Source organism: Helicoverpa zea, chromosome 5, assembly GCF_022581195.2.
Source record: "Helicoverpa zea isolate HzStark_Cry1AcR chromosome 5, ilHelZeax1.1, whole genome shotgun sequence".
Classification (NCBI taxonomy): domain Eukaryota; kingdom Metazoa; phylum Arthropoda; class Insecta; order Lepidoptera; family Noctuidae; genus Helicoverpa; species Helicoverpa zea.
In genome coordinates this window covers 13,110,447-13,125,568 of record NC_061456.1, presented here as the reverse complement: position 1 = coordinate 13,125,568, position 15,122 = coordinate 13,110,447, and the positions used below count along the sequence as shown (strand labels likewise).

Sequence of the window (15,122 nt, the reverse complement as noted above, 5' to 3'; positions counted from 1 at the left end):
AACCAGTTGCAAAGCTACTGACTATAACGACAGATTTATTTTATAATAATCTTACTCTTTTTAGTCTTTCTTTGATAGGTAATAAAAAAATATACTGTTACGTCTAACTTAACAGTCTCCTATCCCTAAAAAGCTATCAATGTTTCCAAAGACTGGCCCTTTCCCCAGTTTTCCAATCCGAAAGTTTCTAGTGTAAGTAATATTTTACACGAAACCTCTTATTGCTTATTAATCAGTATTCAAACTAAATTAATTAATTTTAATTCTAAAACGTAAAGCTACATTATTTCAGTTGCGAATATAACAGACTAACTTACCCATATTTCGGCAACTATTGTAATCAGAAGCGATTGTATAAAGCGCGCTCGCTAAAGTTACTAATATTGCCATATTGGCGATTAGCTACCAAAAGCGAGCCAAAGTAAGACTAGAACTTTCATAAAAATTAAAAAATACCAATAACTACAAAATTATTATTTGCAATACAATACAAAACTAATCGCACAGTGGTATAAATTGCAACCAGAGCGGGGCAAAATCACGATTCGTATAAAAAATATTATATTGCGAAAATTTATTAAACCCGCTATCTGTTCACATGTGTTCTTGAGGATTATTTTCTCACGGCTTTGTCAATAATAATGGGGAATATTTTAATAATTATTCCTTCTGAACTGTGATTTGTTGACTCACTCATGTTAATAATGTTTGCGTTTTTACATGTAGATTCGTTTATTTGTATTGTTTTTATAATAAATGTGTGTAGTGACGACTTGTCAATAATGTGTCAAGATAACGTCAAGCTCGTTGCATTTTGATATGAAGTGCATTGGGTATCGGGTTAGGAGTGACGCTTCTGAGAAGCTCAGCAGTCTGTAAATGTCAATAACTTTCGGCTATATTATTTCGTTTGTTTATTATTAAATTATTATTAAAAGGAAATAATATTAATATTTTCAACAAATAATTACATTAAAACCACGTCAAGGAAACGAGAAATTCTTATTTGTTTTTTTTTTTTTACATTATTCTCAAATGGATGTTTTAAAGAACATAGCAACGGAAGGCACTGTAGTTGCTTCGAAAATCATGCCGATCTACATTATTTTTAACTTTCTAACAAAATAGTCGCACTATACTTTTATAAAACACGTAAGTACTCAGCTTCAAAAAGCAACCCTTTTAGCGACCGTTTAGTTTTCTATAAAGACTTGCACCGTCATTATTTACAACCCTTCGGATAAACCCTTGACAACAAACCTTTTTAACATTTTAAAACGCGACCAACAATAGATGATGTATAGTTTTTTTTTTAAACCATGGATTATACAACTCTTCTGTATAAATGTTTTAATATTTAAAAGATTAGCTTCATGTTATTGCGTTTTGGAATAGGTAAATATTTTTTGGATTTAAAATGTTTTTATTTGTGGAAAAGATTTATTTTTAAGTAGGTATGTTATTATATAGCTGTAAAATTTTTCAAGTTTGTTTAGTTAAACAAATTCAACTACTTAATAGTTTTTTAACACGTTTCGTTTGTCTCTGATGTTGTTTGTCTACATTTGTCTACATAATCGTAGTTGGCTCTGTTTCCAAAATTACGAATAGCTACTTGAATCCATTAAAAATGTTTTTGATAGTAATATGTAGCTATGTATGTATAGGAACTATTCAAACCACTATCGCAGTCTGCTCTAATTTACTTCAGCAAACCAACCTGATCTGTCTAAAAATCAGACTTAAATCTTTCTATAAGTAATCAGGAAAGCATAACATATTTTCACTATATGTCCATTTCATTCAAAGTTCATCTGTTTCGAAGTCCTAAATACTATCTTCTTCTTTCTAAAGTGACTCCTCATCAGGTACCTACCTACTCACTGAAACATTTTCAAAATTCAATTAATAAAAATATTTCAGACCAAGTTAAGTCTGCAACAAGCATATAATGAGCCGTGCGTGCGCGGGCGCGGGTTAAGTCCGCAGAATTATGCTCGGTGGCGAGCTAGTGTTTGACGGCGCGAGGGGCGCGTGCGATGGGGTTAAATAGTGCTAGGGATGTTTTCATGTCGATACAATTTTATTGAGGATACATTTGCTTGCTAAAATTACCTACACGATAGTCAATTGTTTCCTGGCATCAAGATTTTGTATCATAATGCTGTTTTAATATAAAAAAAATCCATAGCACAGCCACGCTGATGGTGCACAGTGGACCACCGATTTGAAGAAAGTTGTCATCACGAAAAATTGGTCATCAACACATTGCAAATGTGCGGTTTTCCGTAAGTCTAATACACAATTCTGATAGAAATTGTTAAACTTCTATCATCGATAAAGCGATATAACAAAACTCCATCCCTAAAATCTCAGCATTGACCCTTCAATGTGCACGTAGGAACATTTAATGCATTCATGGGCTCTCGAGCGTGGCGACTGCAAAGTAACTAAACTAGTCTGCCCTAACGTTCGCTTTTTATTTATTATTTTAAAATGGGACGGATCATTTCGAGATTAGGGACCTGTAGGAAAATTTTGCTTTATCCGTGATAAAATCTAAGTTAGATTAACCTAATGATGCATTAATTCGTTGGTCGACAAAAATGGTTTTAAAGTTGCGATTACATTTAATTAATTGGATTGACCGTTCATTTAGGGGATAAATAAGTAATTAAATCGCTTAAGGATAGATGGATCATTGGAGAGAGAATAAGAAATTTTTTTTTACCAATGTTGAGCAGATATTTGCAAATTATTTTTACGACATAATGTCGAATAAGTAATCGGAAAATTATGAAATATTCTAACAAAATAAACGCTAAACAGTTACGAACCTGCTGCATCTTCCAATTTTCTTTCAGCACATAATTTTCGCAGCCAAACAAAATATATTTTTTAACCCTTCACCAGCTACCGTGACGCAGTTAGTGAAACATTGCAAGGAATCGTCATTGATCCGTATCGTCGACATTTGGTGTTAAAACGCTTGTATTGTGCGACTATTTGTCAACCAATCAGCCGGAAACGGTTATGACGAATCGAGTAGTAAATCGTTGATGTGGTAGAAAACATTATATTGATTGCTGTACGAATGTTGGACATTTGAAGTTTTAGGAGTTTTTTGTTTGCGAAAGAAAAGTGTGTTGATTTTTAACTACTTAATTTAAATATTAAATATGGATAAATGTTTTTATAGTTGATGGCGAAGGGTTCCATAGCCATGGCTGAGATTTGACTAAGCTCAGACAATTTTCGTACAGTTTAAGTGACCCTTTTCATACTATGATTATGAAGATCTTTGTCTGCGGCTCGGAAGCTATTATTTTTGCTAAGTTCCTAGTAGACGGTTGCACTAAGTATACCAATGTCTGTTAACCCTACCAACATACTCCTCCCAAATGTATCAAAACATCCCGAAACCTCCAAACGCGTGTCTGATCAACTATTTATATAATTTATGGCTTGTCAATACCGACAAGAGGGTTTGCCAATAAAAAACGGCACAGTTTGTTTCATACAGTTTAAGTGACCCTTTCGATACTATGATTACAGAAGACCATTCTTTGCGACGCATCTCGGCATGTCTTCCTAACATTTTCATGATAAGAAGCTATTCTTCAATCATCATGTTAACTTCTTACCGTTGGTAGGCGGTTGCACCAATGTTTGCTAACCCTACGAACATACTCCTCCAAACGTATCAAAATATCCCGAAACCTCCAAACGCGTGTCTGATCAAATATTTATATAATTTATGGCTTGTCAATACCGACAAAAGGGTTTGCCAATAAAAAACGGCACAGTTTGCACGGACTATTAAACTATTAAATAAATTAAAGCAAGCAACTGCAAGGTGTCCCTAACTAGATTACATGATAAATGTTATAAGTAATGTGTTAGAAATGTTATGTTTATGGACTGTAGCGGTGGAAGGGTTAAATTGGATCTTTTAAGCATTAAAACTAAAAGAAGATTTTCCAGACCAAAAACTTATTTCAATGACGATACGTGTGTTAAAGAAACTCAGCATTGTGTAGGATATTAAGTAATTTATAAATCAGTTTCATCCATCTGTCTAGCTTTTTTCCAACTATGTTTGGGTCGGCTTCCAGTCTAAGCAGATGCAATGCAGCTATCTGACCTCCTCAACCTAGTTACCCGGTCAATCCAATACCCGTAGGTAAGACTGGGTGTCAGGCTTCTGGCTATTATGTTCGTATTAAAAACAATTTTTTCCAACACCAATCCTTCAAATATTATCGTAACGCCTATAACAATAATCGTCATTTTCCGAAACCTATTCGAAAATGCAAGTGCTGTGGGCGGGGCTTCGTCCGCCCCATAGGACCAGACTTCGGAGTTCATAAAGCAGGGTTCACACCGACCCATACCCCAGTTAGCGACGCACGCGCGTACGCACAGTGTGTAGGTTCTAGTCATGGTGGACAAAATTGAATAATTTTATTATTTTTTAATAGTATTTTTTGTAAACTGTTGTGTTGTGATGTGGTTAGTGATATTGCGGCCAATTGATTGAAGACTTTTTTTATATAATGTAAGTTGAGGTTTACATAATTTCTAAATATTATTTAAGTACATACCTACGTTATTTAGCAATATTTTTTAAATCCGTTCTTGATGTTTAATTTCGTTACATAATTTTTTATCCGTACCTTTATTACAAAGTATAAACTAGAGACGATTCGTAAATTCGCTATACTTTTAATAATTTTTAAACTGCGCGGCTCAAAAATTAACCACTCACTATGGCAATACTCCATACTCCTGGTTATCCATCCACAAACAGACCGCACTAAGCGTTGCTTAACTTTATGATCTATCAATCCGCGCGGCTTTGACTTAGCTACACGTTTCTAGTACTAAAACAATAACTCACAAATAATAATCTAAAACGTATAACAATTCAACAGCAATTAACTCGACTCCGTCGCGGTCTACTGGTCTTACTATGAACAAATGTCGGTCGCGTGTCTAAAGCGTGTAGTGTAATACACAGGTGGCCCACCCTTGTTCGAGTTGCGATTGAGTGATTCGAGATTGACTTCGATAGGAAAGTTAATAATACATGTTTTTTTAAAATAAGGATAAGGCAAAGTAACAATACTACCTCTAACGCTTCTTATACGAACTAATTACGAAGTAAGTATGTACTTCTCATTAGTATGTACTAAGTACGAAGAATTACTAGTAGATACGAAGCTGTGAAGGCTGGGGCGCCAAACAACCTTAAATAACAAACAGTTAGGGAGTTGCATCTTTAACAAAAACTGTTTAATAAATAGATCACTATCCTTAAGAAAACGTAAACCCAACAGTAATCTGCATATTAATCGGCGATAGGCCCGATGGAAAACTTAAGAAAAGCTAGTTAAACAAAAAAAAATCATGTCTCTATAAACATTTAAGAAACTGATCCCACACGTACCAAAGATCCCAATCATCTGTAAATGATCAGACAACAAATAAATGAAGATCATGGCCTAAAGTCAGACAGTAGCACGCGGCACGCGACGCGGAGCATGCCCGACGCGTGCCCACAACAGGTGCGGTACGCCGGCGTTGTCTGTAATTAAGTGATCGAGAGTCAATTCATTTAAAACACTATTTGGGGAAGTAGTATAATGTATAAATCCCCAACTATCTATACAGGGTGGCCCATCCATAGGCGTCCAAAAGAAAAATTTAGAAGCTGTAGGCTATGGGGTATCCAAATCACCCCCATGTATGATCAGCGATTTTATGTACTTTAGGAGCTAGAATTATTTTTTATTCCGTCAACATTGTTTTTTCTATTTGATCTTTTTTTCCTAACGTTTACAGATGTTTTTTTTTAATGTAATTAATCATCGTCATACTATCGTATAGTGGGCAAAAATGATTCAATGTTTTCGTTTTGTTATAAGATTTTAATACCGCAATAAGTTTCAAAAAAAGCTTAACTTATTCCCAATATCAATTAGGACTAGAACACCATTCGCTCCCGATCAATCCGTAGGGCGTATTCGAGCACCCCAAACGGCCAATCTGTCCGGAAGTCGGAAGTGATAAAGTTCAACAGCAACTGACTTCGTGAGGTGGTCACGCAATAGCCTGGCTGGGGGTGGGCACCTGTCCCGTGTACGTGGTACTTAATTGGTGCAAGACAAATAATGAGGGTGCAAACATGTAGGACTTTTAACTTTTACGGAAAAAATATTAAGAGGATTGTGGACAGAAGTTTCAATATGTTTTTTTTAATTCTTTAATTATAGGTTACAGCCCAAGCTCTTAATACTTAATAAATCATTACCTGCGTACCTTTTAACGGAAAGAAAAAATGCGCTACAAACATATTAGCAAAAAAAAATAATATTTTTATTATGTTCGAAACATAAACGTTACCAAGTTTAAATTACCATAAAATTAAACAGCTTTCTCATTGTTCCAGATTTTTACGATGTTCAGCACCAACTTCGAGGACTACTGTGACTTCAATGACAGCATCTGCAGCAACGACTCCGGTATCGACAGGTCCTACACGGATTCCTTCATAAACTCCACAAATAACACGCCTGTAAAACATAATTCCTCAGACCTTGGGATATCCCTCACACCTACTAAAGATGTAAGGAGAAAACTATTCAGCGATGAATATGATTCCTTCCAAGACACGGTAGACGATGTCAAAGCTTTTGAAGAAAATATTTTACTAACAAACACATCGACGCCTAAGAAAGAGAAGAAGCCGAAAGATCCCAACAAGCCTAAAAGGAAATACGCAAATGGAAAGAACAGAATCTCAAGATGTAAAAGTCCCACGCAACTTATGAAGATAAAGAGAAATAGACGGATGAAGGCTAATGATAGAGAAAGGAATAGAATGCACATGTTGAACGAAGCCTTGGATAGATTACGCTGTGTACTGCCCACGTTCCCTGAAGACACAAAGCTTACCAAAATAGAAACACTACGATTCGCCCACAACTACATTTTCGCTTTAAGTCAAACATTAGAATCTTTGGACAATATCAATTCTGGAGAAGCGACACCAGTATCAGACTATGAGAAGCTACAAAATTATTCAATGCCGGGTGAAAAGGTTGCAAAAGATGCTTTCAGAGATATATTCCTAGTTCCAAACAAACCCGACGGGTGCAACGATGGCAGTTACAGAAACTTCCAAGGGTTTAGCAGACCTTTTCCAAATGGGTCTAACTTTATGCAAACGACTGAAGGTGTGCTCATAAATGTTGGCAATGTGACTGTGTCTGTGAACAATAAAGGTGGAAATTGTATCACGTCCACTACTGGAACTGGTTTCTTCACTCATCCTTCTAGCTTCGGAGAAGATATGAATCAACAAGCATATCAGTATCAAAGGTATGATACTTCATATAATGAAAGTACTTATGAAGCAAATAATGTCAACGGTGAATATTTTAACCAGAAAAATTACGAAATATTCAGAAACGCATTTGATACAGCTAAGAATAGAAAAATTGAGAAGACTGAAGATTATGTTTATGGAAAATATAATAATTCTATGTACGGATATACTGAAACTAATTGTTACAATGGAAATACTAATGAATATTTACAAAATAGCTATTATTATAATGATCAAAGATGTTACAGAAACTTTTATAACAGGGCCCCTAGTGTTGTGAACGCTCAAATATAATGTATTAAAATCTAGTCACTATGTACAAAATATTTTACCAAAGACAATAATTTTTAGTATTAGAGTAAGTTGGTTTATTGTAAAAGTCTATTTCGCTAGTCATTTTTGTGAAATAAAATGTATTTTTTTATATTTGTAATACTTGTTTTATTTGAATGACGAAGAAGTTAGAAATAGTTGGAGTATGCAGTAAATTATACAAAGCCACACAGATAGAGTTGTTTCTTTGAGGTGGTTGCAAAATTACATATAGAACTTCTAAAAAAATGTTGTAACGTATTGATCTGTCAAGTTTAAACAATAGCAAATAAACGGTAGCCCAATTCAACGTATACGAAGGGAGAAATTGACGCATGATTTACCACTGTGTAATAATACAAGTAAGCACCATGAATATAAATCAAATAGGAACAATAGACGTTAAAGAGCGAAAAGTTGTGAATGCTTCTGCGCACCCCTATGGCAGCTTTGTTCAGGATCTATAGAACAAAACTGTACCCAAAACCATTTATAATGAAACTTATCTCCTTGATATAAAAGCTAAAAGAACTGCAGAATAGAAGTTGGTAATTCAAAACAGGGGCACCCGTTTGGATCGAGTTACGATTTTCGAAAAACTAATGTTTGCTTTGGAAATTCGTTACGAGTATTGTTACTGGACGTTCGTGTTTGCTCCAATTATTTAGATGTCATATTTTGATCGATAGCTGTAGGACTCTTGCAGAGTGACAAGACTACAAGTAGTTTATACTCGAGTCCTAATGGCAGATATGACATGATTAATTCGATTTCCTTGTTATTATTAACGCATAAAAAACATTAATTAATTAACAATTCTATATTGGTTTGTACATAAGATTCTTTTCCAATAAATAAAAAAGCATAAAACCGTTATACCAAAGATTCTTCCCAGACCTTTTATTTTCTTCCGCATAATATTCTAAACCTATCACATCCATCCTTTCAAAGACAAACTTCATTGGAACAACTAAAGCTATCAACAAACATTCAAATATCACCTGGCGCCCAACTGTCACACATTTCCAATAATTACAGAACAAATCTGCGCTTTCGTCACGAGCCATTGCGCAGGAGTCGCCATTCGAAATGGTTCAAACAGGAAATTAGCTTCCGACTATAAGTTAATTTCAGTGTTTTGTTTGTTATGGGAAATCCGTTGTATGCAGAAACTGTGTCTTGTATATCTAGATAGAGATATTTGTATCTAGAGCTATAAGGGTTTTAACAGATATATGCGTCCATTTTTTCCGACGGTAAAGAGACAAAATAAATTCTGATTAAATCCCAGTATCCTTTATCTGAGGATTATCTACCAGCTATCTATAGAAAGGAAGTAAAATGATACGCATAAATCCTGCGAATATCGCAGATCATACTGAATTTCCAAAAATTATTAGGATATATACCTAATTAGCTCGTACTTCAAGAACAAATAAAACCTCATCTCACATTCAGGTACCAATTTTCTGGTCACAAACCACGTTTATTTAACTCTGTTGACATTAGAATCCGAATGACACGCTGCAACAGCCGTGTCCATACACAATGTAGCGAAACCAACGGATTATCACGGCTACCAATTCTAACCAAACATTGGGACACCCCAATTTTTGTCCCAAAATCCAAATGAGTATGACATGGCAAATTCACCCCTATAGAAATAGGGGAAGAGACCAAAATCGTTTAAAGGAATTTACAAAAAAAATCGAAAGTCAATTATCCTAATATTTTGGCCAAGATTTGTACATGAAAGTACCACTGTGCGTGTGTCGAAAATAAAACTCTATTTTGCAAATAAAAATCTATTTATGCAACTTAAAAGTTATTGCTGAATGTTTATTTATTTTGACTTTTCTAAGCAGTCATTTTTGCTGCCCACATCAACACCTAAAAGATCCCACACTGTCCTCTCATCTCTAGCTAGGACACTGATCAATAGCATATTAAACTACCCATATATCATAGAAATTCTTATCAAACACATTAAAGGTAGTAAAATACGATACTTAGTAATATCTCCCCACAGATCTACTGATGGTGCACCGGCTATTAATTCAATGCGTCCGTATTGCACCCTCGTGCAGAAAAACCTATTAATTTTATGTATAGACTATTATGTGAGAGGAATTCTGCACGTTAGTGTAACAAGTACCATTTACTTTGGAAACTTAGCTTCCAATACGGGTCGTTAATATGGTACAGTTGCGTACACAAGCGTTAGGAAAAAATAAAACAATTGCATTTCTTGAATGAAAAATTTTTTTTTAAATGGTCCACCAGAAATCAAAAACACGTTTAAGTTACATATATTGACTCATTATTTTTTGTGTAGTGTGTGGCGTAACATACATATTTGGAATTTTATTTTATAGTTATGTATATCAAGAAAAATAATGTTTTTTTTTTTTAATAACAATTTTAAACATCTGAGAATACAGCTGAAGTGTTTACGTAGAGTACACAAAATAAAGCTTTCATTCGGTTAGATCTACCAAATTAGGCTATTTGCCTTTTCCAAAACAACCACAAAACCCTATTCTACTCTAATATTTATTTAGAAAAAAAAAACTTATAATCAAATAAAAAACACATGTGCTCCTATCGTATGTCCGAAACCTAGCCGTGGGCTAATTGATTTGTCTGTTCGTATGTTTAAAATTCATCGCAGCCCCGGGCCAGTATTTGTTTAGTCCACTAAGCTAATATACTTCAGTTTGTTTAAGTTTTTTAATAGAAGGGTGATTTTATTTGATTTTTATGTGGTCGGTTCTGAATTTGAGTTTGATTGAGTTAGGCAGTTAATTAAAACATTCTGATGATTTAAGGGAAAACTTGTATTGAAGGCCTGTAAATAATTGAAAAGTACCACAAATCGGCAACGAAGGGTTACTACCTACATAAAAAAATCAAAGTTTATAAAAATAAGAACTTATACTTTAAATAAGCGACTTCTTTTTAAAAATGAAATCTGTGAATTAAGTGCACAGTGGTTTGTATGCATATAAAATGTAGACAAAATAATACTACCGCATCTCTGCAATAAAATCCATTATATAGAAATATTCATACCACCCAATATATCTAATCCCAAACATTATACTAATATAGAAAAGTATCAATTCTGTCATTCTCCGCGTTTAATACCACAAGATGAATCGACATTACCACAAATTGGCTATACAGCTGACATGCAATTTACCTATCAATTACCATTCAAATATACACCTTATTGTAACCACATACGACTCGAAATGATCACAACTTACCACCAAATAAGTCACCAGTATAAGAAGGTCCTTTGTTGTCCCTTGTGAAGTAAAAGTTTGGTATAAAAATGGACGGTCTATAAATTGGTAGAGGTCTTGTTAATATGGTGAACGTAAGTTAGGGAGAAGAGCTTAGAGATTTGACGTTCAGCAAATAAAGTAAAATTATTTATTGTAAATATTAGTTGGTGTTCGATCAATAGGTTTTTGTGGTTACTACCGAAAGTTTTATTGATAGTTTTGCAAAATGAGAAATTTATTTCTGTGTAACTTAGTTCTAGATTTCTATTATGAAGGGTGTGGAGAAGTGTCTTATTTTTTTTGAATACTTATTGCTACCCCAATTAAAGAACATGATACATTAAATGTCCAGAAAATCTATTTCTTAAACTAAAGTTTTTTGAAAATCTTGAATTTTCAAAACGCTTGAAGCATATCTTTTTCGACAATATTTTTTGTACTATTGCTCTAATTAATTAACCTATGTAAATCATGTAACAAACTACTAAGTGACCAACAACGCAACTGCTACTAATTTAAACAAGCAAAACCATTGCATTCCATACTTGAAAGGTTTATTTTACACCAAGCGTAAACACTTGAAAAACTTACTTTGACCTCATCCTGTCACACCAAATTACACCTTTTATCAACATCATAAGGAATATTATCGATTGAACGGTATAAACTAGCCTCGAGTTTTTCGAGGTGGTCGAATTTCAACTTTATGTTTATGTAGTTAAGGTGGAATTTTGGTGGTTTCGCTTTTCTAGGGTTGCCCCAAGTTATGAACATTTGGTACTATGGTCGAGCGTTGGTACTTGAAGTTGATTGAAAACTAACTGTATCTTTGTGTATCTGTTTGTTGAAATAATATTAATAGTACCTACGAGTTACGCTATAGAGGTCGAGTGTACATCTGTACTAGTTTTGGTAATTATTTCTGTCAGATTAGTGGCCTGATCAAGAGGATTAACTTTATGCCAGTTAAATCAGTAAAATTGGGTTTTCAGGAACTAAGTGTCAAAAAGAGATGCGGTCGGTTAACATTTAAGCTTTTAAAAACGATCTCATAGCAAAGCGAAGATGCAACCAAATTCAAATCGAGTATCAAAAACTTCTTGCTTTTTGAAAATCAAATAAGTATAGAGATGAACAACGAATCTGCTATCGTCTAAAAGTCTTAAACCAAGTCACTCTATCCTTAGGCACATATATTACATAGGCACCTTCAAGTTTTTATAATGCTGGAACAATTTTCACACACCAGTTTTTTAAAATTCACACGACCATCAAAACCACTGTAACAGATTAAACACTTAAAAATCCTAATGATCCTATAAAAATATAATTCAAAAATATTTCACACGTTAACAATGATAAAAATTAACCCTATCATCGCTGATGGCTTTTTAAATACCATGTAAGTTCATGTTTATCCCACTTGAGAACGACCGTGTCACATTTAGTGGCCAAAAGTACCACGTATTGGTGACAAAAAGTACCAACTATTTAGTGTTGATTTCAAGTGTCATTTTAGGATTGCGGATTACAATATTTTGCGTGACAAAAATATGTGAGCAATTCACACGGTTTTTTAAGGGGATCAAAAATATAACAATCAAACACTTCTATGATTTTCAAAAGTACTTGATTATGATGATCTGGGAATAAGATTCAAGTTTCGGCAATAGATCAATAAAATTCAGATTGAAACCTTATAAATGAAGGAGTTTTTCTCTTTTAGCTTAGTGCCAGTTTACTTTTTTACCACGACCTTTGATGATGTTTTTAAAATTTTTCGCGTTGAAAAAAACCCGCTGACTCTTCATCTATTTTCCGATCTTAAGATACCTAATTTGAGATGAATATAAAATTACATGTGTAATCAGTGTAACAAGGTGTGTCGTCACGCCGGTCACGTGACGGGCACGCGACGACACGTGTGGCGTATCAACTGTTATGATACGCCAATTGGGCACTTATTTGAGTAGTTATGATATTCTTAATTATTTTCCTATGGTAGCACATTTAAAGCCCATCTGCTTAAATGTGGTAAGTACTTACTTACCTACTAGTAAATACTGCACTCATTAAGCTAGGTCGTTAAATTAAAAGATATTTTTATTTTTCCTAGAAATTTTCTAGAATAGGTAGGTACGTAAGTTTAAAAATCTTGAATTAAATGCACATAAATTATTTTCGTTTTATGTAAATAATGTAAAAGAAATAATGGCTAATCTGTGTTTAAGTTGTAGCTAAGCAACAGTTTTTACATACCAATCAGAGCTTAATAATAATCTCGGCTAATAGAAAAGATTACATGTAACACCAATAATATAATTTTCATAACCCACAACACGTGTCTTACAAGTGTGAAAACGTGCCGTCATCGTGCCAGTCGCGTGCCGTACGCGTGCCGCACGATATGGCTATCTTAAACTGTTTATAATACGCAGGTTGGTGATAATTTAGCGGTCTATTTGATTATTTAGTAATAGGGTACAAGAGACCAAGTGTGCCAGATTTTGTGACCATTTTTTGTAGCGGTTACAGATGGGTTCAATAAAAATGTGATAGAACAATGTTTTAATGTTTACATTAAATGTAAAATTATTCACTAAAATGTCTAATTTTGTTGATATTGTTCAACATAAAAAATTACATGTTTATTAATCTTTTAATTAACAAAGTTACATTAAAATGACTGACGCTTGAATTCTAAGAAATAAAATCAAGCATATAGTAGGACCAATAACTCAAAAACAAATGAGAAACCAATACGTACCAAAGGACCAAAATCTAACAACCGTTAAATTAACACAAAGATAAATAAATAAATATCAAATAGAGTCTGCGACAACTCCCACGCATGTCGAATTTACCAATAACACGCCGATGTCACGGCTGTCTCGCGTTAATCGGGCTACAACTATTGGCCTGGAATTAATAGGAATAGAAGCAAAGTTCCTATGACGTAAGTATGTGTGTTAGGTGAAGATTTTTCACTTAGGTATACCTACTTTAGAACTGGTGGGAGGCACCTAGCTTTGAAGATGACGTCAGATGTCTGTGTGTCTTTTGGCTGAATACTTACTAATGTAAGAACACATTGTTACATTGGAATTGCGAAAGTGAGTTTGTTTATTCGGTTAACATCCTACAATATATGAAATGATTGAAAAAAAATGCATGGAGGTAGGTAATATCCTGAAGAGGGGAGGCTTTTTTTAGGTCCAGGATGTAGTTAACTCGGGACGCTTAAAGTCGCTGGAGAAATAACCGTCTTTCTGTAGACCAGTTAAATACCATAAAATTTTAATATTTAAATGAAGTAGAAAAGCTCATTAAGTCGATAGCTAAGCAATTGACTAATCGTTTACCATAGATAGCCAGGTAAACTATACTGACTGACCAAAAAATATAAAAATAGCAAGCAAAATATAAAATGGTAGATAGAATCTGCCTACGAGCTAAAAAAGCGTAGCATCTTTATTCGTAGCAGACATGCTACGTTCTTAAAACAATATGGCTGTGTTCTCTCGCCATTTCGGGGCAGTATTTTCTCGTAGTAAAGTCTTATAAATCTGAATAGTTTACTTCTCGTCAACTTTCAGTTTTATTATTACAAATCGCCATAGACTCAGAGAACAATCTGATCGATTGTCACGGTGTCAAACCGTTTACCCTTATCGCTTATATCCAACACCATGGCACACCATAGAACTCCCATCTGTCGCGATGCACCACTGCACCGCGAACAATGGTACCATTCATGGACGAAATTTTTTATCGAAAAAATGGATTTTTGGCCCAAAAAACTGTTGGTAAGTCGGTATTAAGGAGGGGAGAAAGCTGGTGTAAAATGTAATTGGGTTATACTGGTTTAGGATTTACTTTTTTATTACCGTATTTTGTTATGTTGGAATTTAATAGAGCTTTACGTGTTTGCTGGTTTTTCTTTTGCACGCGTTTTTAATACTCTTTCATCGAGATGTTTTTGAGATAATTTATGCAACGGAAGCTGCTTTAAATATTTTTTTTCAAGAAATATTTTACCTTTGGGAGCTTACTTACAAACATTTATTTTTCTATCAACTAATTTAAAATAGAGAGAAAAAAAATAACTGGCTTTGATTTTTTCTCAATAA

At 34.1% G+C, this 15,122-nt stretch overlaps 1 protein-coding gene across 1 annotated transcript; it reads left to right on the top strand.

The window, feature by feature from the left end:
- The first annotated feature begins 6,460 nt into the window (after positions 1-6,460).
- LOC124630692 (basic helix-loop-helix neural transcription factor TAP) lies at positions 6,461-7,717 on the top strand. The gene has a single exon (XM_047164656.1). It carries the CDS (start codon positions 6,461-6,463, stop codon positions 7,682-7,684), a length of 1,224 nt encoding a protein of 407 aa, XP_047020612.1. The 3' UTR covers positions 7,685-7,717.
- Positions 7,718-15,122: the final 7,405 nt, after the last annotated feature.

Excerpts from the sequence above, each read along its gene's own strand:
- LOC124630692 (XM_047164656.1), top strand. The coding sequence starts at position 6,461 with ATGTTCAGCACCAACTTCGAGGACTACTGTGACTTCAATGACAGCATC.